Source organism: Hippopotamus amphibius, chromosome 13, assembly GCF_030028045.1.
Source record: "Hippopotamus amphibius kiboko isolate mHipAmp2 chromosome 13, mHipAmp2.hap2, whole genome shotgun sequence".
In the NCBI taxonomy this organism is placed as follows: domain Eukaryota; kingdom Metazoa; phylum Chordata; class Mammalia; order Artiodactyla; family Hippopotamidae; genus Hippopotamus; species Hippopotamus amphibius.
The window spans coordinates 47,521,998-47,544,850 of record NC_080198.1 but is presented as its reverse complement, the minus strand read 5'-3'; the positions used below and the strand labels follow the sequence as shown (position 1 = coordinate 47,544,850).

The following is a 22,853-nucleotide window of genomic DNA, read 5'->3' as shown; positions in this document are numbered from 1 at the left end:
AGTCAAGTCAGAGCCTACTCAGTTGTCTCTTCCGACCGCTGGGGTGTGGCCTGCCTAGGGATCTGTCCTTTTCAGTACGCTCCCAACCCATTCTGGTGCAGGAGGTCCCAAGCCCATGTGAGGGCTGCTAACTAAGGTCGTGGAGAACCGCTAGAAAACTTACCGTCACTGAGATCAGTTATCCCCACTGGAAATCTAGATTGGCTGCTAAAGATAAGCTACAGTTTCCTCCTACGTTCATATATCTTCTATCTTTTCTTTCCTTGTGTTTTGGGGTGTTTGTGTTGCTGTTATTTTGTTGCTGTTTTCTAAATAAAGTTTTATTGATGTTTAGAAAGCAGACAAAAGTACACAAATCATTAAGTGCCCAGCTCAGTGAGTTTCCACAGCAATCACACCTGAGAACATACCCAGCACCCCAAGAACTCCCTTTCATTTACTACCCCCCGATTATTAGCTTGACTTCTAATCCCACAGATGAGTTATTTTTTGACATTTCTACGTTTTGTGTGTTTGATTATGTTCATATTAGTATAGTAGTGTATGTGTATAACCTATAACTAAGGAAGTATTTTGTGGTAAGTGCTCACATTTTTTTTCCTGATCGGACACAAAATTAAAAAAAATTTTTTTTCCCATCTATCTGACTGGAAATGCTGGTCTGAGCTGAGGTGCAGGTCTTGGAGATCGGAGGAGGGAGCATGGCTGGCATTTTAGGGCCAGAATCCACAGGTTGGTTCCTTTCGGCTGCCGCTGTGTTGTGGGCTGTGCTCACCCCCTCTAGAACATCAGGGTCTGGAAGGGGAAGGAGACAGGTTTAGGGTCAGCCCAGAACGACCTTGGGGAAGTCAAATGACCTTATTGAACTCCAGCGCCCCAGCTTCCCAGACACTCAGCAAGTGCTAGTTCTGTGCTATGCCTTCTCCTTTTCCAAAATCTGCAAACATTCTATCTCCCTTTGGAAGTTTTGATTTGCCCTCATTGACTCAGAAGGCCCTCTGGGGTGTGAAGGGCCTCCTGCTTTCCTTTGACCTTGGTTGTAAACCATGTGTCCAGGTGCCCCTCTCCTGGTTTTCTCGTACCCTGTCTGTAGAGTCCAGCCCAGGCCAGCTACGCCGGGAAGCCTCTCCTCGCCCTTGCACCCACCCACACGCTGGGAAGGCTTGCCGGGCTGCAGCTCAGCCCTCGTTGCTTCATGCTGTGGAAGGAATCCCTGTGTTTTCCTTGGTGTGATTTTCTTAGTGTTTGTCTTTCTTCAACTAATAAGATCTTGAAAGGCAGGATTAGGGTGTGGGCCAGAAAGGCGACTTGATGCCTTTTAACCCAAACCTAAAGAGGTGTCCAGCTCCCGTGTGGCCTGGCCCGTTTCACCAGGAGGGCACCGGCGTTGATTAAGAATGAAGGGTGGTTTTGTCCTCTACGCGGTCTTCCCAGGGAACTTCCGGCGGGGGTGGGGGGTGGGGGGCAGTCAGAAGAGGACCGGGGACTTGGCGTCTCAGGGATCCTCCTTCCAGCACAGCCCACAGAGGCCGTTGTCTGAGAACGTCCCTAAAGAAGGACCATGTCTGCAGAAGTCTGGATTTGCCTCCCTGGGACTCCTCCACACACCTGTCCTGGTGCAGCCAGCCCATCTATTGGTGCTTTCTGTCTTTCAGGAGGAAACGGGCGTTTCCTGTGAACTGCTGGAATTGGACTTCCTCAGATGCAGTGTGGGATTTCCCTTCATGAGGTCGAAGGCGAAGGTAAGGAGCAGGGCTGGGGCGTTGCCCCGGCGGCGGCCCCCCGCCCTTCTCTCCAGCCACTTACTCGGCCAACTCCCTCCCTGAGGTTTCCTCCATACCCCTGCCCCGCTCAGTAGCCGGGGTGGCCAGCAGAGCCCTGCCTGGGCGTGGCCAGCCCCGTCCATGGCCATCTCCACGTCTGCTCCGGGGGGTCCGTGGACACATGGTCTTTCCCCTTGATCCACGTGACATACCTCAGATGTGAGACACACGCCATGGCCTTTGTACGTGGTCAAGCACCATCTGGTTGGCCTCTTCACATTTTTTTTTCTGGGATATCCCATGCCACTTGGAGTCCCTGAGACAACACAGGAGAAGATGTGGTCTGGGCTAGGTGATTTATAGTCCTGGCTGTCACCCCCTTGGGCATTCACAATTTTTTGAAGACACCTCTTAAAATATAAATAATTGTATTTCACTTCATTTTTTCAGAAAAGTACAAAAAAGTACAGTCACTTTGGTATTTATAAGGAGCCAGATTTTCTAAGCTCAGGCAATAATATGGTTTAGCACATTCGGAGATTCATGGAGCATTCTGGTCTATGCCATCATCATACAGAGATGCAAAGATGTAGAAGATGTGATTTTTGGAGGCAAAACTAGACTCTAAGAGACCAGGTCTGCCTTTTAAAATGGAAGCTGTTTTCCCTGCTATGATTTAAAGGAAATTTCATATTTCCCTGTCTACCTTTTTCCCTCCCTAAAAAAAAAATAATGAACGTTTAATCCTTTTCTCCTGCCTATATCATAGAATCGGATCATTTTAATCTCCAAGGCTTCTTGGTCCCAGTACGGAGTAGCTGTTTTTCAAACTTGTTGTGAGGACATTCTAGTAGGGAAGATTTGCTCCTTTCTTTGCAAATCACTTGAACCCCTCGGCCTCGTTGAATGTACCTGCTCCAGACTATGGTGGCTGTTATCTTTGTGATTCCTCAGCCTTTTTCTGGCTCTGAACCTCGTGTGTCCACATTCATCTCAGGAGAAGGGAAGCCTCGAGAGGTGGCTACGCTTAGAAAAGCTGGCAGAATATGGGCCAAGTCCTGTGAGATTCCAGGTGGGGTGAGGATGTAGTAGGAAGACCCTGAACCCGGGGCATCAGTGCCTATAGTAAAACATGGTGCACGCGTGCACACACACACACACACACACACACACACACACACACACACACACACACACACCATTGAAACCTTTTGAGCAACAGAAAGTAGACTTAATTGAAAAACTTTAAAAGTAGCCATTTTGTTGTAAAATCTAGCCTCCATGCCAAATGAAACCTAAGGTGCATCTTGCTAGTTTTAAAGATATTTTAAAAGGAAAACTTATATTACTATCACAGATGGATCCAGGATCATTTCCCATAAAGAGAAAATGAATAGATGAATGCAATGAAAATAAAGCCATCTTGACTTCTGGGGCCTTAAGTTTTGTTAAAATTCATTCTCTCTCTAAATAGTCATAGAGTCCACTTAAGTATGGATGTTGGACATTGATTTTTTTTTCCAGCTTGGTAATGTCACTACCTTCCTCCCACATACAGAAGTGAAGACCTGTAGCAAGGCTGAACCGGGAGGCGGGGTTCTGGGAATGAGTCCCTGGAGAAAGCCCAAGAAGCAACCCGGTAGGGATAGGGCTCCCTCTATCCACAGCCCGGCTTGTCCTCCCCTGTCCCTCAGACCCTGTGGGTCGTCAGGCTCCAGACCACCTGCTAAGCCTCATGACCACACTATCTGCTTACTTTGCTGGCCATATGTTTCTGCTCTCGTGACCAGCCTGACCTTTTGTTCTCCCAGGCCTCTGGCTCTCATTTTGGCTTTGAGCCCAAATCTTTTGCTCCTCACCTCACTTTGATCTTCAGAGCGTTTAATTCAGAGCTCCTGCCAGTTCAGATGCTCTGCTGCAACAAGACCCTTGACTTTCCCTTCCTTTGTGTCCTCCAGCTCTGTTTCCTGTTCTGTCTCCACGCCCCCACCCTCGTGTAAGCCTACAGGTCTCACTGAAACAGAAATTTCTGTCTAGAAAGGGATGTCCGGTGTCCACTCTAGTTGATGGTCCAATGTCATGGTCCAACCTGCATTACTTTAAGGTAGCATTCAGTTCAGTAGAATCGAGTGTTGCAAAGTTAGACCATTGCCTAGAATTTGTCATAAAGGAACCCAAATATTTAGATATCAGATAAGTCATAGACTCTCAGAACTTGATGGAATTTAAGGATCACTTTGTCCACCCTCTTATTTTTATTGAAATGCAAAGAGATCAAGTGTCTCGGCCAAGATCAGATAGTTTGTGGTAGAGCCTGGCTCTATAAGCCCTACCCAAGGGGTCCTCTCTGATTCCCACACCTGCCTGATGTGTATATAGTGAAAACCATTTGTTTGGGGCAGTGTCCCCCGAATCACAGGGTGCTCACCACTGGGAGTACCTGAGATGATTTTAGGTGGCTCATGAGATGATTTTAGGTGATACGTGGACACAGCAGTAAACCACTTTGACTCTAACAGTGAGAAATGTGTTACCTTTTCAACACTGTTTCAATCCTAACCTCTTGCAGGAGAAATTCTCCAGTAGCACTACAGTATCTCTAACACATCCCTATCTGTTGTTAATCTCCCTTTCATCAAAGTAGAACAGACCTTAGGCTCAGAGCCTTCAGCAGGCAACAGAATTTAACACCACTTTGTTTCCATTATGTCTATTTCTATGATGACCTCCTCTTTATGGCAAGTGACCCTGGATTCCCATCTGTGATCGTGATATACATTCTTCTGTTTAAAATAGTCTTTAAACAGGGTGAGGCAGTAAAAATACAAAGTACATATCACAGGTGATATGATAAGCAGATGTGGCAAAAACTGGGATGATGGTGTGTGAGTGAAATTTAGGAAGTCCTGGCTTAAGAGTTCAAGTGTATCGCTTCCTAACGAGAACCTCAGTTGCTGGAAAGGACAGCATGCCTCTCGCCAGAGTGGGCTCTGGACTGGGTTTTATTGCTAACGTTGTATCACTGGCCTGACCATCAGAGAGAAATGCATAAAAAATAAAGCTTGTCGTGCAAACGAGCATCCAGAGGTCATAAACTGCAGAAGATTGTAGCGTTTAAGTTTGGAATGCTGGCGGATGCCAAATGTCACTTTCTTTTCCCATAGTATGAATTCAGCGTGATCTTTGATACAAGCCACCTGTCTGGGGAAGAGGACGTTCTTAGCTTCATCGTTGCTGCCCAGAGGTAAGGGGGATTTAAATTTTTTCCAAAGATGAGAGATTTATGGGACCAAGAAAGGTCACGCCCTGGTCATGCTTTGATGATGATGCCCAAAATGTGGAAGAGGAAGGAACTGCTCAGTGATAAAGCCCCAAACTGCTGCGTAGAATCAGGTCTCTCAGGGATGGTGCTTGTCTAGTTCTGCTTGTGCAGACCCCAGATCAGACAGAGCTGGGAAGAACTGGGGGTCATCCAGTCAGAGGTAATGATTTTACAGCTGAGGAGAGACAGGCCCAGGGAGGTCAGGATTCTAGCCCAAGCTTATGTGGCTGGTTGGTTCACAGATGTCCTCTGTGGGTCCTCTGTGGTCAGTGGCTTCTCATGGATGTGCCCCAGCATCCCTTGATGCGGGGACAGAGCACCTGCAGCCCGAGGGCCTGGCCAAGCCTGTTGGTGGAGGCTCCCAAGAGATGGTCCTCAAGAGAGGGCTTGTCCTAGGAGCCGAATCGACAGATAGGGAAGGAGACAGTGCAGTAGCGATGCCTCCCCTCATCGCTCCTGCCTCTCTCTCTCCAGCAGAGCCAAGGGTGCTTGAGAGGGACTTTGGGGTCATGGGCTACCTCCAGAAGCCAGAATCCACACGTGCCTTGAAGTACCATCTGGGTAGCACTTGGCTGATAGCTGGAATGGGGAGAGAGGTATTTAGGTGAGTAAATAGGGAGAGACAGGCTTTGATTGTACAGGCTGGATACCCAAGGCAACCTTTTTATTTGAATTATTTGGAATTATTTTATTTGGAAGTGATTTTAAACTTAACAGAAATGTTGCAAAGAATAGTGCAAAGAACTACTATATACCTTTTATCCAGAGTCACTCAGTCTTGACACTCTGCCTCATTTATTTTATCATTCTTTCTCTGTATGATTTTTTTCTCCTTAACCATCTGAAAGTAAGTTGCAGATATCATGCCTCTTTCACCCATAAGTACTTCCAGGTGTGTTTCCTAAGAATGAGGCCATGCTCTTAAATAACCCCAGTATAGTTATAAAATTCAGGAAATTTAACACTGATACAATGCTGTCATCTAATCTCTAGTCCATGTTCCAATTGTCCCAAAAATGACTTTGTAGCCACTTTTTTTACCGGTCCAGAGTCTGATCAAGGATCAGGCATTCGGTAATCGTGTCTTATCTCTAGTTGCCTTAATCTCCAAGCCAAGCTTTCGTGCCAGGAGATCTAAGTCCACCCCAGAGGTGGTCTGGAGATCTGAACCAAACACTCTGAAGCCCAAGGTCAGGCAAGATCCACAGAAGAAAAGGTGACAAAATCGGGAACCTCATAGCTAATGAAGGCTGGGAAAATGAAAGGCCAGACACTTGATGAGCAGACCATGAAACTAGGGGCTGCAAGTCAACCAGGGAAAGGCGATTGTGCCCCCACAGGTTAGCATGCGGCCAAGACTGGAGACCCACTGGATCTGGGGTGCAAAGTGAGGCAAGGGGCTAAGCGTTACAAAACTAAGGCCCCCCCACCCACATGGTCACCTCTGAAATAAGGGTGCTCAACCCAAGACTTCCTCCAAGGAGGACAGCACCCTCAGGCACTGAGAAGGAGCTCCTGGTCCCACATTCTGAGTTAGAGGGAAGGTCATCTTCCAGACTCTTCAGATGAGCCCTGTCGTGCAAGATAACGGGTGCCAGCTCAGCCGTGCATCTGACCCCCAGGTAGAGCAAGGGGTCCTGCTCTGGACCACTCTTCTCAACCCTGTGCATGTCCATCAAGTGTAAAGCACTGAGCGGAAGCTGAGGGGGAGCCAGGATGAGTGAGAGAGAGTCTTCCATCTCAAACCACATCAAGACGGGGTCAGTCTAGGGACGCAGAAGACATAGCTCAGCAAGGGGAGTAGGGCAGAACAGCCCAGGACAGGCACTGTCCCTCACTCATTCTGCAAACCTTTGAGCACTTACTACAACCAGCCACTGTGTGAGACAAGGGGAGATACAGCAGGGACCGAAGCTGCTAAAAGCTCTTCTCTAGGGGAGCAGTATGCTGGCAGCAGGGGTCAGATAATGAACAAATGAGCATAAATTTCAGAGGGAGGCAGCACATTCGCTGGCAAGCATGAAGCAACTTCATTTTCATCCCTATTCTTTTTAAGACCACTTGGTGGGATTTGTTCTTTCCTTGTCCTTGGAGACAGCCTAGGACAGTCTTGCGTGTTCTCAGGTCACTCTTGGTTAACGCAAAGTCCTACGGTCTCTTCAAGCCTCAAAGCAAATTCACAAATCCGTAATCAAAATGTCTCCTGTCCCATGAAATAATCAAAATTTAATTTCAAGTTAAGGCGTCCTCCCCTCTGCCAGGGCAAGGGTGCAGGAGGGAAGCCTTTCTCTAGGAAAGTCTAGCTTTCCTCCAGTGGTGCTTCTAGTGGTCCTCCCCCTTTTCCTGAGAGCCCCCCAGGGGCTGTGAGAGGTAAAAGGTGATAAGGAAAGGTCTCACTCAGCAGACATTGCTGTGCACTCACTCAGTCTGGGTATGCAGAACTGGCTCTTCCCCTTTGGAAAGCCCCCGCCCCACCACTGCTGGGGATGCTCACCTGTGCTTCCTCCCTCATCACATCCTCCAACCTCAGCCTCTAGGTAGCTGGAGATGCCTTCAGCTCCTGCTGCCAAGACTGTGCCCCAGGACAGGACTGAAGGTGACCCCATCCTGGCTCTTGCATATAGATCCTACTCAGTAATCTTTGCCCTGACAGTCTCTGGAAAGGCACGTGGTCCTTGTGGGGTCAGGAGGGGAAAGCCAGCAGCCCCTTCCCCTCACGTTTCCTGGGCCTGCATCTGACTGTCCTGATCAAGTTCCCCTGAAGCTTGATTTAAAAGGCAGTCACCCTCCCCCAACCAGAAACCGTTTTCTCCAAAATCTGTCTCCAAGAATCCTCCTCTCCCGACTCTTACATCCTTGATGTTAAAGCTTGGATTGTTGCCACCAGACATAGTAAATCCTGGTTTAGTGCTTTCCTCTGAGCTTTGCCATCTACTATGCCTCAACCAAAACTTGCATTTTAACACCCTGTCATACTCACCCCAGCCTGAGTGATTCTTGAATTTTCACAAAAACACCAATTATTCAAAGGTTAGACTAAGATTCTTCCCAAGTGCTGAATGTTTCAACATCACGCATGGTCCATTCTTGCCTCTTACTAATTAATGTCTCTGCCCCCAAAGCCTGAAGTCACTCAGCATTTGGGACGCTCAGGTCAGGCCCCAGCAAATATAAGGCAACAGTCGACAGCAGCGGGACTGGTGGTGCACACACCTAACGAGGCTTTGTCTTATTCTATTTTCTCATTGGAGGCCTTCCTCCGTGTCAATGTTATTTAAAACTCAGAATTAAGATTAATTCTCCCTTGGGAACCACTGTGAAGCTGGAAGCATACATTTTCAGAGCGCCCCCAATCCACTACCACCATAGCATAGTTTTGCACTTAATGGTACTGTCTTTTTTTTTTTTATGAGCATTTTCTTTAATATTTTAGAGAATGTTCTTTCTCCTAAGAATGAGAGCGCAGCACATCACGGCAGTTGTTTGACACTCTTGACTCTGTGCTGTCGTATCCAACCTCCACTCCAAAGGTGATGACTTTCTGGCCTTTAGTTTACACTACTGGGACTTACTGAACAAATATTATATCCTACATATTGTAATAGGACATGCAAAGCAGATGGAATTAAGAACCACAGTGAATGTTAAAATACAGCCCAGCAATCCCCGAAATCCTGCACAACCTTCCAGTGCAGCACAGCTCCCGCTGTCAGGGTAGCACTGCTGCGGGAGTAATAGCATTTCAACACGGATGACAATTGGCTGAGCTTGCTAGCTTTGAAATCCTGCAAGACGTGATTAGTTTTTATTCACACTATTTTCAAGATCACATCATTCATGTTTACATAAAGCATGGCTGTGATCTAATAGAAACACGTGCAAAGCGTAGGGAAGGTAGACTTTGTTCCCAATGCTAGACTCCAGAAGGGCCTCACTGGGGAGGTGGCATTTACACAGAGGAGTCTGTGTTGGGGCTGAGGAAGCCTAGGCACAGCAGTGAGCTTGTGCATGGCACAGCCTGCTCTGTCACTTGATGTGGCTGGTGGGCACTGGAGTGCGTTGGGGATTCCTAACCATCTCAGAGGAAGGGTGGGGAACATACAAGGGCAGGAGAAGGAAGGTGGGGCTGAAAGAGGAGATTGGGCTGGGCCACAGAGGGCCCAGAAAGTCTCACCTGCATTCCCCAGGCGGTGGAGAGCCACTGAAAGGTTTTGAAGAGGGGAGTGATGCAATGCAACGGCTTGTCACAGAGCCCGAGACTGTTGGATTTAATGAAAGGGGGCAGATGTTTCTGGGGTCCACAGAAAACTCGCCATTGTTGGGCAGATCTATCAATGTGCTGTCTGGGTCTCCCAACACCTGGAACAGCTGACATTCATGGGAAGGAACCTTTGGGCAGGAAATGTGACATGGAAGAGACTTCTGCTTGTCAAAAGGAGGAAACTCCACCTACCTCCCCATCCCATTCAGGGCTAATCAGAGGGGTCAAAGAAGGGGAGCAAACAACACAGTGGCAGAATCTTTACTAGAATCTCATGTCCATAGACCAATGGTGCCCTGATCTTAGGTGCCCATTGGAATCACCTGGGAGCCTTAAAAACTACCAGTGCTTGATCCACCCTACAGGGATCCTCATCTAATTTGTGTGGGGTGAGATCTGGGCATTGGGATTTTTTTAAAGGCTCAACAAGTGATTATTCTGCATAGTCCCTTACTCTATGCTGGGCACATTTTCACTCAACACACATCTATTAAGCACCTACTATTTACCAGATGCTGTGCTGGGCACATAAGAAAAGCTAATAACTTACTAAATTAAAGAACATCCCTTTATGTACATTCATGTTTCTATACAGCATTAGGAAACACCTAGTACTGGTAGCTTGAATAATTAAATATCAGAATCTTCTAATTCTTTGAATCACAGATGTTGAGGAAGCTGTATTATCTATTAAACCTGCAGCAGAATATTTCAGGCACCCATTTTTCTGAAGACTTTGGTGACAATCTGGTCTTACCATCCCACAAGGCACCCATAGCACTTGACTCCCTACTGTGACAGAAAGATCCTTAAAGCTCCTTATCTTGAAGGCCACAGTTAAAATACCAATCGTCCTTTTCTTCCCGTCACCACCCTTTGAAGATCTCTTGCCCACTTGTAGATTTAGGAGGACAGAAAGTTGAGACTAAACAGTTTCTCAAGAGCTCCTGTCTCAGCACCCCGGCTCTGCAGACCACGAGCATCACCCCAAGTCACGAGCTTGCAGGATAACTGCGGGCCTTTTGATGTGCAGTCTTTTTATCTCAACTTTGCAACTTCACTCAGTCTGGAGTGGTCACCCGATGACAGATGTGACTGTTGGGCCAGAGCTGCCAGCAGCCACAGGTGGCTGGACAAATGGCAGGGCACAGGGTGGCGCTTCCGTCAGGAACCGATTACTCAGACCTGGCGGGATGCTGGGTGGGGGGAGGGAGCAGGCCCAGGTTTGCCGTCCCCCCAGCCATTCAGGAGTCACCTCTGGTCTGCCCTGAGCAGTGATTGTACAGCTTTTATTGCCCCCGTGGGAAAGGAAGGGCAGGGAAGTGAGGCTGGGTGGGCAGCTGATCTTGCTGCTTCTGCAAACTGTGATGGATGTCACCCCATATGCGGAAGACAGATGAGGAGCCAGGGGTCAGAGTCACAGAGCACCATTGTTTCAGAACAATAGGAGAGAGGAGGAGAGGGGACGTGCACTACTGAAGCAGGGTTGCGTTCCGCACGCGCTGGTGGGGAGAGGAAGGCAGTGGGGGCAGAGGGAGGGCAGGGAGCCGGCAGGAACTCTGCACAGGTTCAGTGAATGATGGGTGGGGAGCAGTCCGGATGAGCTGTGCCCCAACCTCTGTGGGTCTTGGGGACTCTTATGTTCCACCCCTGGAGGGTGAACTTAGCTTTCAGTTGGGACCCCGTGTTCGCTCTGTATGGTGGAACCAAGTGTAAGGGCTGGGTTCAGCACATGTACCCAACAGCCATGCTTTCTCCCAAGGTGGTCACTTCCCTGCAGTCATGACCACAATTCACATCTGACATTTCATAAAGTAGTGAAGGGAAACCAGGTCTCCTCTCTCCTCCTCCTCCTCCTTTCTTCTCGTCTTCCTCTCCCCACCCCCAGCCCTCCCAAATCTGGCATCAGGAGAAGCCATCACAGTGGAAAAGTACCGGTTTTGGAGTCTGACCTGGTTGCTGTGGGTCCTTGGGGCAGGTTGCCTGATCTGTCTGAGCTGCTCCTTACGTGTCAGGGGTGGGCGAGCCCCTCCCTCTGGAGTGGCTCTGAGGACCCCGCTCGGTCATGCTGAGGAGTGTGCCTGGCCCGTGGTAGCCCTCAGCAGCATCAGCCCCCGTGCACTCACCTCTCCAGAATGGCCCTGCAAGACTGCCCATTCTGCGCTTCACCAGCCCGAGGGGGAGGCCCGTATGTGAACCTGCCGGAGCCAGAAGTCCGTAACGGGAGCGCCCGTGATATTTATCAGGGCAGGGTTGGCCAGGGCGCCTCTCCTGGACTTGGTTGTCCGTGGATGATAGGTGATGCCTTTAGATGGGAAATAGCTGCTCAAGTCCAGCAAACCCCTTGCCGGCTGCGGTGCTCTAACCTTGCTGGTCCATTATTCATGGAGCAAGTCTTGCAGAAGCTCGCACACTCTTGGTGCCCACCTGTCACCTCTCAGCACTCACCTACACCACACACACTGGACAGCTCCCAGCACCTGCCCCTCTGCCTGAGGCTTTCTCTGGCCACACCCCACTCACCTGTACTCACTGGGCAGGTACCAGGGATTTCATGCCCCCTCCACCCCCACCCCACCCCCCAGGCCTCAGGAGTCAGTGAATCAGCTCCCAAGGCCTCCGTTGGGAAGATTGGAGTGGGTGCGCCACGCTGCCTCCCAGAATTCCCCGGCCAGACCGAGCCGAGCTGCCCACAGCCTTGACCTCCTGGATCGCACGCCCTGACTGCCTGCCCTCCTTTCTGTCTCCCTTCTCCACTCCCCGCCGGTGTCTCCTGGGGCCGCCTCCCCCATACACTGCTTGCCCTTAGGTCTTTGTGGGGGGAGCACAACGGAGACCATAGAGCACTGTGATGCCACACAGGGACCGAAACCAGAGCCCAGGGTAAAAAGGTGCAGATCGGGGAGCTGTCACGGGGAGGGAAGACGCCTGCTGCTGGTGGGCCCTGCTGAGTGGCGTCCCCTCCCCTCTCCCCGCACAGCGGCAACGTGGAGCGCTCGGAGGCCCTGCACGACAACACCCTCCTGCTGATGGTGCCACTGATGCACGAGGTGGACACGTCCATCACTGGGTGAGTAGCCGGGACACAGGCTGCCTGGAGCAGAACCCTGTGCCCCTCTTGTGTTTGCGTGTGTGGCCAGGAGCCAGTGGCCCTGCCGCTCCCGCTTCTGCCGGGCTTGGAAATGCAGGATGAAGCTTTCGCTGCAGGGACTCGTGCCCTCCTTCCCCCTTATTTTCTCCTCTTTCCCAGCTACCCACCCACCTGGTAGGTAACACAAGAAGTGTGATGACAAGCGTAAGCCCCATAATTCCTTTGAACATTCTGTGTACCTTTACACGCACATCTTCCCAGGACCCACCCCCTCCAGAGTGCCACAGGGTAGCAGGCAACTTGATTCCTGGGATTAAAATCTCAGCCAAAGGCTGCTGGGCCAGAGGTTACAGCCAGATGTGTCCCAATGCCCCAGCTGCCTCCCAGGAAAGCTGGGCTGCTTTCTGATTAGCCTCAAGTCAGCACTGGCTTTGTGCGTTTCCGACCCTTACACAGAGCCAGCAGGCAGGGCCGATCACAGCGGCCACACGGTCTGCCCAGCTGAAGTCCTCAGGGCTGCAGGCAGCAGGGACCCAAAACAACCAGGGGGTGGTTTTCAGCCAAAACCCAGGCCTGGAAAGATGAGAAGTCAGTTCCTGTTTCCGGCTTCAGAAACAGAGCTCATACTTCTTTGATAGTGGAAAAGGGATTTGCACAATTAGTTTAGATCAAATGAGGACCTGTGGAACCCTTGCCCCACAGGCAAGCTGAACTTTCTGGAGGTTCAAAGTTTCTCATTTTTCAGTTTTCAAGTGCTTCTGGGTCCCGGCCTTGGCTGACAGTAGAAAAGTTAATGTGTTGCAGACGGAGCCATCCCTGAAAAGCTCCCCCACTCTGCTGAGTGTCAGGAATGAGCCTCCGGTGGGCGGTCCTGCCTCTTGTCCTTTTTCATCACGTTCTTGAGACGTGAGGCATTGGTGGAATATATTTGCAAATTAACACAGATTTGCCTCTGTTCATGGCTCTATTTTTAACCATGTAGTTTATTTACTTCTCTCCTCAGGGGCACAGTGAGTATATCCCCAGGACCAAGCTCCGTCCTTGGGGACGGAAGAGAAAACACAGGCTCACTTGATCCCGTTGTCAGGCCCTCCGAGGCCTCCCTGTGAGGTGTTAACAGCCCCCAACAAAGCCATCAGTTAAACAAATGAGTCAACCTCTGATCTTTCCAGGAACATAAAAGGAGCTCGTTTAAATGAACCAGCTCTTGCCACTGGGTGGTACTGGGAACACTTAAGTTGAAAATAGGTGAATTGCTATCCATTCAGACTTGGTACCAAAAATCTTACATTATTGTGTTTAGGCAAGTGCAGAATCTCATCTAGAATCCATTATTTGTCTGGGAATTTAAGTAAGTCTGGCTTGTCTCGTCTTGAGGTTTGTTTATGTGGGCAACGTTGAAAGCATCACTACAAACTGAACCGGAATTCTTAACCACATCTTACGTAGCCACTGTTTGAAATCTCAAGAAAAAGGTTATTATCAAAAGGACTCAACTTTTAATACCTAATTTCTTGTAATTTTGGTAGTCTGAACATCTTTATTTTTTTTTAATGAATTTGTCACAGAGTGGGGCTTAGGATGCCAAATATATAATTCATTTATATTGGTATAATCTTTTTCAGTCCACAAAATATTCTTCAAATGACAAAGCAGAACAAGCATAATTTTGTAATCCAATTTTTTAAAAAAACTGAAATCAAAGCTACCATCATCTTCCTCCTCATTTTGGAAATGTCATCCTGGTACATATTTGTATACATAGCTTATTGATTGGACCTAAGATGACAAGACATTACTGGAAAATGTCTGTTTAGAAAGCATAGGTCTGGCTGTGTCCATTTACAGGAGAGAGAAGGAACAGTTCCAGAAGGGAAGCGTGTGGTGGAGGACACTGGGGGGAGCCGGGTTCTAGGTTAAATAGGGGCAGATGTTTGGGTTCCCAGGATAGCAGTGACCCTGGGCTGGGATGACAGATTTCACGCTTTCCTCTTTCAGAATCATGTCTCCCACCTCCTTTGTGTACGGCGAGTCTGTGGACGCATCCAGCTTCATTCAGCTCAATGACCTGGAGTGTCATTTCCAGCCTCTCAACGTCACCCTTCAGGTATCCACCCCTGGAGACCTTCTCTGTCACTGGGGACCAATGGAAGGGCCCATGGGATGTGCCTTCTATGAAAGGCAATGCAAGGGCCAGGCTCTTTCCAAGGGAAGCTCTTCCCAGCCTGGTTGGCTGGAGCAGAGAATGTGCGTGCGTGTGTGCATATGTTTTCCATAACCACACACAGAATTATTCCCTTTGCTGTCTGGTACTCTGCTGTGTACACCCCTCTGCTTTTCACTATTTGGAGGGAGAGCTGCATGACGACCACCAGCCTTCCCCAGGCAGGCCTCTGGATGCTGAGGCCCAGGTCAGCATCCCAGCCCAAACAGCTCCAAAGGACCCCTTTCAGTTCTCCATCATTCTTCACGTCGTGGGCAGGCAGCCTTCAGGATTTGCCGTGTCCCCTCAACCCTGGGCTTCTCCATGCTAACTCAGCCAGGAGCCCACTCCTCCCACAGAGGGACAGCCTTTCAGAAGTGGGGTTTTACATGAGCAAAGCAGAGTGAGCAATGGGAGCCCCCCCCACCTCGAGAAACACACTGCTCCCCCACAGAGCAAGGCTGGCTCTCCCTGTGACATAAGCACCGTGTCCAGCAGGTCCAGTTGGTGTGGACTGTGGACACCGTGAAGGACACTGTCCTTCCCAAAGCTAGGGGTGGGCAAACTTTTTCTGCAAGGGGTCAGAGGGTAAGTATTTAGGTTTTGCAGGGCATCCAGTCTCTACAGCAACTATGCAACTCTGCTTCTGTAGCACGGAAGCAGCCAAAGGCCATAACACGAACAAAACTGTAGCTGCGGACACTGACATTTGAATTTCGTATCATTTTCACATATCATGACATGGTCATCTTCTTTTGATTTTTTTCCCCAACCATTTAAAACTATAAAACCATCTTAGCTCACAGGGTGTACAAAAGCAGAGGTGGGCTGGATCTGGCATGCAGGCTGTTGTTTGCTGAGCGAGCCCTACTCTTAAGTACAGACCATCAGGCCAGCACTGTTCAACAGGAGGTTCTTTGAACGTAAAGCTAGAGAGACTAAGCATCGTCTAGACATTCTCCTCAATTGACAAATGTGGGAAATGTAGGCCCAGTGGGGAGAGGACATGCCGCACAGCGCAGAGCTGGGAGCAGCCAGGCTGGGGCCAAGGCTGGGCGGGCATTGCCTGCACACCCGCATGTGCCCCGTGCCTGCCAGGAGCTGGAGCTGAAGTGATGGACACAGTGTACCATAATCCACAGCCCACATCTCTCCAGCTGTAGCTCCCAGAACCCTCCCCTGCATCCCCTCCATCATTCCCTACGGAGAAGATGGTTTTCCGGGCTGGCATCTGCTGCTCTGGCCAAATAATTGTTATTTTCTTTCCCTGTGGCCACTCCCAGGTGGACCAAGGGGATGACAAATAATGACGGGGTAAGGATCCAGAGAAGGAGACAGTAAAATATTTGTGGTCTCTCGCAAACAATGGTCTTCCTCTCTCCAAAGCGTTTTCCCAGGCAGGAGACCTCCAAAGCCATGATGGATAACACACATCCCAGCTCAGAGAGGAGGCGCCTCCCGGCCAGCTAAACTCCCGCTGTCACACCCTATGCTTGACTTACAGGGAAAAAGGGAAAAATGGGGTTAGCCTTGCTTTTGAGACCTTAAAGTGATTGCTGGAAATAGGACCTCTGTGTTCTGAATTGCTTCTCAGAATTAGTTTCTTTCTCCCCATTGCTTTTTTGTAATTAGATAGAAAACAGATAAAAGCCAGATGGAATTATTTCATTTTACTTAAATTCACTTTAATTCTTTTTTTTTAATTAATTAATTAATTTATTTATTTATTTAATTGGCTGTGTTGGGTCTTTTTTGTTGTGTGCAGGCTTTCTTTTAGTTGCGATGAGTGAGGGCTACTCTTCGTTGTGGTGCACGGGCTCCTCATTGCCGTGGCTTCTCTTGTTGCGGAGCACGGGCTCTAGGTGTGCGGGCTTCCGTAGTTGCAGCACGTGGGCTCAATAGTTGTGGCTCACAGATTCTAGAGCGCAGGCTCAATAGTTGTGGCGCATGGGCTTAGTTGCTCCTCGGCATGTGGGATCTTCCTGGAGCAGGGATCAAACCCTTGTCCTCTGCGTTGGCAGGTGGATTCTCAACCACTGCACCACCTAGGAAGCCCTAAATCGCTTTAATTCTAATTACTTATGTACTCTTATAGTTTTAGAGGTGTCTTATAATAAGAGATGCAGTCAAGAAAATTAATTAGGAGGGTTCAAATGACACACATCATGTAATAAGAGGGTATATACTGAAATTAACACAACATTGTAAATTTTTTTTTTTTAAAGAGGGTATGGGTGTTGAAAGGAGAAGGCAAGAAGGAATAGCAGTTATACAAAAAGATATACAAAATGTTCTTCTCCCCCTCTTTAAAGAAAGAAAGAAAGAAATCTGAGGGCATGTGGTTACATCATGTTTCTCTGAAGGCATTTTTACAGGGAGCTTAAAGTTTCGTATTGGGGCAAAGAGCTTTCTTCTGACCTGACATAGGATACAGGCTAGGGAATCGGGGCCGGGGAATGAGTGATCGGCGTGACCCTTAGTTTCCCCTCCTAACTATCAGTTGCCTGAGGAAGTAGGTAGCATTCCATTCAGGATTAAGAGGGTTGGCTGGGTCTGAAAGATGAATAGTGTGTGTCATTGACTGGAAGGAAATCCCCTTGTGTTAGCAAAGCTGACAGTTTCCTTGAGAATTCTCTGACGGCTCATTTTCTGGTATAATTATTGTTATTCTGACCATCCTGCAGGAAAGCCACTGACCAGGCTGATGGCGATAGAGACGCCCCAAAAGGTGGAGATAATGGGGGAGAATGGGGTCAGGAATATGGATAAAATTTTATGTTTCCTCTTTCTGGCAACATCGCTCCTAAAGAAAAGCACAAGACTTTCCATGTAAAGAGATTTTTTTTCTGTGTCTTTTCAAAGCTAATATTCAACAAGCTACGTCATTGTTTAAAGACTCCACTGCAAACGCTGATGGGAGAAAGGCAGAGATACTAATCTTGGATCTGGTTTCACAGTTTCATCAGAGGTTTCTTAACAGAGACATAATAATTTGTTGACCATTGATAGCTGGGTTTTTTTGGGTTTTTTTGCATCAAGTCAATCATTTCTCTCACCTGAAAAATAATGGTGAAAAATAATGCAGTTGTTACCCAAAAACATTTGCAGAGAGTCAAACGTTAAGACATTTGTTAAAAATAAATGAATATGGTAATGCAAGCTCTCCCATCCATCTGTTTCTGATGGATGAGATAATGAAAAACAAAATCATCTTCGTCTCTTCTTCCCCCTCACTCATGCTTTAATTGGGATTTCCCAGACAGGTCAATAGGTTTCTCTTCAATTCTGTGCTCTCCCGTTTCACTTCAAATTAACTATTTCAATTGTGAGTGGATGTTCCCTCCTTTTCTGGTGCCTTAGGGTTGTTGTTATGGGTGAATTGTGTTCTTTTTGAATCAAGGGTTGGCAACGACTGCTCATCCACTCCATCATTTTTTGTGTGTGTCTGTTCTCTGAAGCAGAACCCACTATTGCAAAAAACAAAGACACGGGTCTTCTAGGGAACTGCTGGCTGGAGCTAGATCCTTATATGTTCTGGCAAGTGTGAAGACTCAGTGACTTGTCCGGCACGTCTCCTGGCTCTGCCCTTCTGACCTCAGCTTCAGAGATGCCCTGAATCCCTGAATTCTCTCTCTAATCCCCAGGCCACCAAGCAGTGTTTCATTTCTTCCTCTCTCTTGCGCCTACCCATCTTTATAAACAAACAAACAAACAAACAAACAATCTTTAGTGAAGTACCATTTACATACCTTAGAGTCCGCCCGTTTAAAGTGTACAGTGCAATGACTTTTTCCACAATTCTGCGTTTATACAGAATTGTGCATCTGTCGCCATAATCTAATTTTAGAACTTTTTCATCACCCCAAAAAAGAAACTCCATACCCATTAGCAGTCACTTCCTATATTAGTCTCCTATTGCTGCTGTAACAAATTACTATGAACTTTGTGCCAAATGTGTTATCTTACAGTTCTGGAGGACAGAAGTCTGAAAGGGTTTCACTGAGTTAAAAGCAAGGTGTCAGCAGGGCTGCGTTCCTTTCTGGAGGCTCTAGGGAAGAAGCTGTTTTCTTACCTTTTCCAGCTTCTAGAGTCTATTGCATTCTTTGGCATGGCCCCCTGCATCTTCAGGGCCAACAGTGGGCAGCTGGATCGTTGTCACAATGCATGTCCCTGATTCTGACTCTGTCTCACTTTCCTGTATAAGGACCCTTGCCATTCCATGGCAGCCACCTGGATAATGCAAGATCATCACTCAATTTTAAAGTCAGCTGATTAGCAACCTGAAACCCCCCTTGCCATATAACATAACATACTCAGTTTCCACGGATTAGGACATGGACATCTTTGGGAAGACATTCTTCTGCCTGCCGCACTCCTCATTTCCTACCCCCCACCGGCCCTAGGCAACCACTAATCTACTTTCTGTCTCTGCAGATCTACCCATCATTTTTACTCTCCGTCCTCCATTTCTTCCTTGAGTTTCATGTTCAGCCTTTGTTCCATCTCCTTTCTCGTATCGGTCTTTTGCTGGCCACCATCTTTTCTCTCACTTCTCAGGAAATGATGGACCGCTGAAAACAGAAAATAGGGAGGACTGTGTGGGAGTGAGAGGGGTAAAGTTTACAGGACCAAATGCTGGGACAGAAAAGAGGTGCACAGATGTCACTGAACAATATCAGCAAGTGATAAGCTGCACGTTATGGAGAAACCAAACCAGCTAGACAGCGTAGTGAAAACAGCCCTTTCTGTAAGTTAGATCATTTGGTCTGGGGACAACCCACTTTTTTCTCTGAGGGTCTCAATTACTTCAACCTGTAAAGCAAAGGGGTTGGACCAGATCAGCGGTTCTCAAAGTATGTTTCCTGGGCCAGCAACATCCGCATCTCCTGGGAACTCTTTAGAATGCAGATCCTTCAGCCTCTACCACGCCCCCCCCGCCACCCCCACCAGACCTACCACTGTAGGAACTCTGGACATGGCCTTGCCTCAATCTGTGTTTTAACAAGTCCATCTCATTAGTCTCATATGTGTTACAGTTTGAGAACTACTGGTCTAGATTATTTCTGAATTCCCACCAAGTGTGATGGTCTGTGAGTACACGTCCAGGTGTGTAAAAATAAATGTAACTTTTAGCTGGACGAATACGAGAAAATGCTAAAGGGAAATAATGTAATTCGAAGGTTTGGGGATTTTAAATGCATATTAGAAAAATTTCTATTTCATTGAAATCTCCCACCATTCAATATTTCACTTCACGTCATGACCTTCTATATCCTAAACATTAGTATCTCTGTGTATAATTTCAAAGGATTTCAGAGAATATATTGCAGGATATGAAATGAAGATCTCTATTCCTATTAAAACTTACCGTGTGTGTCTCACATCCACAGGTCTATAACACTGGGCCAAGCACCCTTCCTGGGTCATCTGTCAGCATCTCTTTCCCCAATCGCCTGTCACCTGGAGGAGCAGAGATGTTTCATGTGTTGGAGATGGTGGTGAGTTCTCATTTGTTTTCACAGTTGCTTTCAGACTTGAGTCAGCCCATTCACATTTTGTATTCCATCCAAGAGCCCAGAAAGGTTAACTCATTCTACCTTTGGAAACATACCTGGAGAAGCCAGGAGACCTGCAACACCTGAATTTCTACATCGAGACAGTTTGGTTCATGCCATAAGAAGACCTCTTTGGGAATGGGCAAAGGTCAGTTATGAACCTGACTTCTGGGATGGACTTTCCTGGCTCTGGGAACCACCAGCAACCTTCTGTAGTCTGTGTGTATCTGAATGTGTTTTTCTAAGGAGAAGATCCCCGGCACTCGTAAAGACTCTCATAGGGCCACTGATGCCTGGAGGGTCACGGATTCATTCATAAGACAGAAGCGTAGGTTGAAACTCAAGTTCATGTCCAGAATATGCCATTCAACTTGATCCTAAGGCAGCTGTAGATGATTTTCTCTCAACTAGGATATGATTGTTCCTGCCCACTTCCTTGGCTTCTAGGACATCACATTCCCTTGGCTTCTAGGACATCACATTCCCTTGGCTTCTCCTTTCTCACTGGTTTTCTCCTCATTTCCCCAACTTCTACAGGGCCCAGGGTCTCTTTTTACCTACATTTAATCTTAGAGATCGCCCCCAGACTCATGGCTTTATGTTCAGTCTGTGCTAATGACACTAGATGTTTCTTTCCAGCCCAGATCTCTCTCACGAATCCCAAACTTTGATAGTTAACTACCTACAGGCCATCTCTTCCTGGATGCCTAACAGGAATCTCAGTCTTATGCAGAACTGAACTCTCAGCGGTACCCTTCCAAACCTGCTTCCCCTACAACCTTCTGCATCTCAGCAAAGAGCTACTCAATCCTTCCAATTGCTTGAGTCACCCCTGACACCTTTTCCCTGCAATTCACATCTGATCTGTCAGCAAATCTGATGTCTCTACCTTTTCAACAAATCAGAATGTTACTGTTTTTGACCCTTCTACTGCCAGCACCCTGGCCCAAGGCCCTGTCATCTGTCTTCTGGGTTATTGCAGTGGCCCCCTCACTCAGGTCCCTGCTCCTGCCTTGGCCCCACCGCCATCTGTTTTTGCCCCAGCAGCAGAGCCAGCCTTCCAAAATGTAAGTCAGGTCATGTCATCCTTTGTTCAAAACCCTCCAATGGCTCACCTACCCCGCAGATTCTTCCAGGACCTCAGCCAGCCTCACAGCCTGTCTCCCGCCCCGTCTAACCTCTCCTCCTCCTCTTCCTCTTCGCCACTTTCTCTACCGCAGTCATCCTGCCTCCTTGATGGTCCTAGAGTACAGCAGACACTCTCCCACCTCCTGAATTTTGAACTGGATCTTCTCTCTACCCAGCACTCCCTTCCCCAGAGAGCCACTTGACCTCCTCCCTCACATCCTTCCAGTGTTTACTCAAATATCACCTCTTCAGGGAGGCCCTCCCTGACCAGCCTTTGTCCCAACACCCCTCACCCCACTTTCCTGTTCGTATTTCACCATCAGCCTCATCACCAGCTGACATAGCATATATTTCCGTATTTGATCAGTTTATCTGTCCCCTCCTGGCCCCCTTCAATATAAGGACAGGGATTTCTGTCTGCTCACTGCTGTATCTCCAGGGCCTCCTATATGCAATGCTTGGCGTATATTATATGCTAAATCAATATTTGATATTGGACTGAAAGAAAAAACCCAATGTATAAAACAAAAGAAAGAGTCGTCTACTCTTTCTCCATGAATTCAGGAAAAGTTTCATGCTGATAAAAATCGCCCCAGTGTGCCTGAGAGTCTGGAGTGGCTGGGCATGAGGGTGACCTCTCCTGGGAGGAAGGGTGTGTGAGGCTCAGGAGAGCCACTGCCCAAGGAGAGGGTGTGTGGTCCACGTCCAGGGCATCACTGAATCGTTCCTGTTACACGGGCATGTGAGGGGCAGCTAGCCAGACAAACGGACGGCCTCTCCATGCATAGCTTGAAAATCAGGGTGGCAAGACCCATGGCATGGGACACATCTGAGCCCACAGGAGGCTCAGAAAGCGTTATGTGATGGCGATGATGGTTTCCCGCATTGCTGTCCACTTGGGTCACGTGGGCTGAACCCTTGGATCTCGTGAAATGTTGAATGTGGAACAGGTGCCCCTCCTGGCTTGCCTGCTCAGCCATCCCCACCCCTCACGGTGTTCCATTCCTGCTCCACGAGGTGTCCATGCCTGGGAGCTGCGCTTAAACAGCGGAAGAAAAGCCCTGATGTCCTGTGCCTACAGCTACCATGGTTTGAGCTTAGTGTGAGGCTTCCGCCACCCATGTGCTCCCATCTGCCCCCTTCCATAGAGTTCATCTCACCAGCCACCTCACCTTGTGCCCACATCCAGGGATGCTTTCCTTACAGAGCATGTGCCACGAGCCGTTCACATACACATCTATAATGTTCTAGAGAAAAATGCGCCCCCGTGGATAAAATTATTTATTGACCGAAACAGGAAATGTAAGTCACTCAGATTCTGAAAGTGTATGAGCACCAAGTCCGCCCCCTTTTCTCGTTACTAATCACCGGACCGAGCAAGAGCCACGCGAGAGGACTTTGGAACGCGTTTCTAAACAGCTGGCTTGGCGGGAAGGCACGAGAAGTGGTTTTTCTGAAGATGTGCACGACTGCCTGACGGATCACCCAGCCGAGTGGACTCTCGAAAACCCAAGGGCCATGAGCTGCCTG

The 22,853-nt window shown here is 48.3% G+C and overlaps 1 protein-coding gene across 2 annotated transcripts in view; it reads left to right on the top strand.

The window, feature by feature from the left end:
* The window catches only part of ITGA9 (integrin subunit alpha 9), a 338,515-nt gene that overhangs the window by 256,940 nt on the left and 58,722 nt on the right, over positions 1-22,853 (top strand). For both annotated transcript variants that reach the window (XM_057705604.1, XM_057705605.1), the window contains exons 19-23: positions 1,656-1,742; positions 4,928-5,007; positions 12,327-12,416; positions 14,436-14,544; positions 20,031-20,138. In XM_057705604.1, coding sequence (XP_057561587.1) covers positions 1,656-1,742; positions 4,928-5,007; positions 12,327-12,416; positions 14,436-14,544; positions 20,031-20,138 — 474 coding nt within the window. The remainder of the gene's footprint in view (positions 1-1,655; positions 1,743-4,927; positions 5,008-12,326; positions 12,417-14,435; positions 14,545-20,030; positions 20,139-22,853) is intronic.